Here is a 4538-nt window from a genome sequence, read left to right on the forward strand (position 1 = left end):
TCGTTCAACGAAAGTTACGGCAGATTCATGACATGGTACAAACGTGAACCGGGATAGTAAGGGTTAAAACCTGGTTTATAACTGATAGTCAACCTGGCAAATCACCTATGTGAAAGCCTGGTTACTAACCCGGCATAAACCTGGAATGAAACCTGGCCAATTCCCTAAAAAAAACTTACGTCAACCAACAAAAGCTCAGGAAACCTGGCGAACGTGGCTCGCATACGTCCCGTAGTCAGCGAAATAGCACCGGTCTCTCCAGAAGATGTATCGTCCACACTAACCACATTGTCTTTGTCCTCTTCACCAAGCTCCATAAGAAACTCTGCAACAGCCAAATCGTCGTCTGCTTCTCCACGCATTTCATTGCAAATCTTGACCAGGAGGCTAGCCACGTCTTTGCGCGTCACCTTGTAGCTTGAATAGTCACGAATGCACTCGAAAAGGCGCAAATTTTTACCGCCTGCTCGAACCATCAGCCGGAGGTCTTTAACAATAGGCTCACACATCGGCATCTGCCGATTATGTGGATTGTTTTCGTACACCACTTCGGATAGCGCGTGGTTGTGCGTATATATAGGGTTCTTCACCTCTACAATCCACTTGCTCTTTTCGAAAATACTCTCGACTGTGAATCGAAACGGATAGCCAGTACCACGAAGTCGGTACTGCTGCCGTTTTCCCATACCACGGCGCCGATGTTTCGCTCCATGGGTGCAAATATACCTGCGTCGCCACCGTGGTAAGTCGTCAGATAAGTAGCGGACGCCCCGGCCACTCTTCGCACGTTCGGACTCACGCAGCTGCTTGTTGCGCTTCGACACACTCTCTGCTTCTTGAGCGACTAGATGTGCGTTCTCCTCCTCGCAGTAATTAGCGCGATACCTCCCCCAGACGTCCCAACTGGCGTGGAGCCGCTTCAGCTCCTTCCCTTCAAATGAATCTTCCTGGAGTAAGAGATCGTCGAGTGAGTCTTCGCTGCCCTCCTGAGCTAACTGCGTGTCCTGGGCTAGCTGTGTCCGGTCCGTGTCTTCATCGTCGTCGCCTGAACTATCTTCTTTTTCACCGAACGTTGGCACAGCTTCGTCGTCTTCGTCGGAGTCGTCGTCTTCCACATTACACAGTCTCCGTTTCATTGTGGGCTTTCGGCGCGAATTGAGAAATGAGAGGCCAGGAGACCGTTGCACCGCACACCCTCGTTCAAAATCTTAAGATTTGACAGGATAAGGGGAATATTTGCACATCCTTGTAATTTACTTTTTATTTACATTCTGGTCAATATATTACTGATTACCTGGGGTCATTTGTCGCACGGCTATGTAAAAACAACCTGGGCAGTAGAGTTTTCGTTGGTAGAATGAAGATTATGCAGCTCGGTAGTAATATTAGTATTTCTTAAGTATTTCTTTTAATAGTAGTAATTTTGCGGGGAAATCATGTACTTAAATATGAGCAAATAATATTTTCGCTTCTATTTAAGAAGAAGTCGTCACCTACTTCGAAGTTGCATGTACTTTGACGAAGTAAGGCCCATAGAATGAGGGCAGACAGAAGGCGGCTTCCTGCGATTTGCAGCCCCCGAACATCTGCTCGTGTCCCATGCAAGTGAACTTGACGGCGTGCTCTACCATGCCTTCCTCCAAAGTGATCGCACAATCCTCCAGGATGGCATTAAAAAAAAAACCGGTTTCATTTGCCAATTTCAGCAGTTTGCCTGTTAGCACCATGCAAGTTCCGATCACCCAGCACGCCGACGACGACCTCATGGAAGCACTCGGCTACTTTTCAGAGGACGTGGCGGCCCCGGCTCAGTCTTCGTGCTCCCCGATCGAAGCAGGGACAACCGACGAGGCCATGGACTCGATGCTTCTGTCTCTTGAGATCCAGGAACTGCTCTCTTCGGACACGGTAGAGTCTGGGCCTCCAAATGCGGTTAAAAGTGTGGTGGCATCACATGAAGAGCTGCCGTCGTCTCCGAAGAAAACTGACCGACGATTGAGGCCATATTCGACGTGTAAGCGTCGCGACCGCAGACGTCCGAAGCACGAACTCGAGTATTTGCGAGGAAAAGTGGTCGAGCTACAGGAAGAGCTGGAGACTCTGGGAATAGCCGCGGTTGGCTCTCCGAATGTTGTCGGTCAGGAAGCCGCTCTGGCTTCAATTGACGCTAACACGGGTGTCTCGAGCTGGAAGGAGGTCGCAGAGCGCCAGAAGCGCGAGGTAGACAGCTCCATTGCCGAGAACCGCAAGCTTCGCAATCGATTGCTCGGCCAGTTGCAAGTGGCGCGTGTGCTGGAAGCTGCGATCGCTCAGCACCAGAAAGAGACTGGAGGGTCGACAATCAGTGGCATCGGACGCGCGATGAATGAGACAGACAAAGAGATATTTGCGCAACTTAACAGCTGTGTGGACAAGCAATTCGCAGAGGTGAACACGGAGCTGACGACTAGTGGACTAGCGAACGTGCTGCACCAGCTTAGTGGCGGCTTCAAGTTCAAACGTGAAGCCAATGGCATCACATTTCGACACGAGGAGGCTCGGCTACTGCCGTTCTCGATGGAGGCATTTCACCTCGCGATCTGGAATTGTCTGCACAATGGCTCGATCGTCAAGCGGACTGAAGCGCAAATTATCACCCAAAATCACTCCAATCTCATCGTTCACGAGACGCTGCAGCTCCCAAAGACGCATCAAATTAATGTCACAAAGCGCTCAGCTTTCCGACGACATATCGACAAAGACCGCGTGGTGTTTGTGTGGACCAGTTACGTGGAAATTGATGGCTCAGTGTTCGTGCGGCTGCGAGAAAGAGGATGGAGTACCTGCTCGACTTTCGAGTATTATCGCGGAGTTAATGCAGGTGCCAGTAGCTCGAGCAACTTTGTCCAAGGCTGCTTGACTCGAATGGCTATTCAACTGACGCCTGAAGTGTCCGAGTTTCGGTCAGAGAAAGACGCGCAAAGACATATCGGGGACGTGACGGATCTCATCGTCGGCACTTATCACCTGAACTTTGGGCTGATTCATGAGGTCGTCGAAAGGATATTGGTCACTTCCAAATCGACTAAGGATGCAGATGCGAACTGCGGCAAGGTAGTCGTCATGTGAAGGATGCATTGATGTTCAGAAGTGCTGTGGCTAGTAGTATTAGTTAAAAGTGTTTGTAAAGTGTTTTTCCGATCTTCGGTCCATGGATTTCTGGTTAAATAGGGTCTTATTGCCAATAAGCAATAAGTTATTGGTCGATCCAGGAGGCAGTTTCAAAAAGAAGATACAAAATTCCAGCACGGAATTCGTGTTAAAGGAGTAAACTCTTTTAACGGATAAATTGTGACTGTCAAACCTGTTTTTTTTAAAGAGGTTTGACCGTCACAATTTATCCGTAGCTTACGTCGATAAATTCGAATCCCTCTGCGAGAAAATAATCATTTATTGTGACAAATAGGACATTTTAGGACACTTTTAGGACGTACTTAGGACAAATAAGACATTTCTAGGACGTCAAAGTAGGTACAGTAACCTATTAGTACAGTACTTCAAGTAAGCTATTACAGTACCGGTATGGTACATGTAATAAATCGCAACCGCGATTTATTTTATGGCACGTGTTGCTGTGCCCCGCTGAGTGAAATGTGACGAGGCTAATGTGACCGGTTGAGCCCAGCTGATACCGACTGAGCCCGGCTAGACGAGAGTCAGTGCCGCGTCATCACTTGATGAGTGGCTGGATTTATACGTATAGCCGGCTTCCTTTTTGCCCAAGAAAAAACCTCAACTGATACTTTAAGAAAAAATCACGTGTGGTGTCTTGCATTGGCACTGAAACACTTAGCAAAAAAAAGTGTCTAAGTATGGTGTTTAAATTGGTGAGTCGTACTGTGATAGTGTATATATTGGTAAGGTGTAGTGTAATGTAAAAAGTGATGTATTTAAAGGCACATACACAGATACCTGTATCGGAGACATTGGAGCATCTTCTTGTCAACGGCTCCCACTGCATTTGCTCGGCAAAAGAAGCTGTAATACCCTTGGCCGCAGTCGAACCAATGCGCGTGAGCTGGTGCATGTAGCTGAGATGTTTCATGTACTCTTGCTCTGTCTTCGCGTACACCAGTAGGCTCACGATACTACGAATTTGCTTCTTCTGCCAATTACTGAAGCCATAGTCTGACGATGCAACTTCCTCCGACAGGTACTTGATTACGTAAAATTGACAGAGAAGTACTCTGGCCTCCGGTAGAGCTGTCTTCAACACTGCTAGCTCAGTGAAATCCTTATCAATAATCACGCATTGGATTTAGGTCCAGGCTGGATTAGCCGCCTTGAATGATTCAATCGCCGTCAAGAGTGTGGGAGCTCTTTCATTTTGTAGCGCACAATGTTGCACAAACTGACCTTTACCAAAGACATCATGCGCCATAAACGAGAAGACCTTATACTTGGACACATTGGTCCCGTGTGTTGCATCCATGAGCAGAACCTCCGGAAAACGGTCGAACATCTCGCGCATTGACTTGGTTTGGAACGTGATACACGTA

The 4538-nt window shown here is 48.0% G+C and overlaps 1 protein-coding gene across 1 annotated transcript; it reads left to right on the forward strand.

Moving 5' to 3' along the window:
• Positions 1-1764: 1764 nt before the first annotated feature.
• On the forward strand, positions 1765-3108 carry PITG_20532 (uncharacterized protein; the record flags this gene model as incomplete). Its single annotated transcript, XM_002895551.1, has 2 exons — positions 1765-1794; positions 1852-3108. 2 exons carry the CDS (start codon positions 1765-1767, stop codon positions 3106-3108), a joined length of 1287 nt encoding a protein of 428 aa, XP_002895597.1.
• Positions 3109-4538: the final 1430 nt, after the last annotated feature.

Source organism: Phytophthora infestans, genomic scaffold (assembly GCF_000142945.1).
Source record: "Phytophthora infestans T30-4 supercont1.160 genomic scaffold, whole genome shotgun sequence".
NCBI classification, from domain to species: Eukaryota; Oomycota; class Peronosporomycetes; order Peronosporales; family Peronosporaceae; genus Phytophthora; species Phytophthora infestans.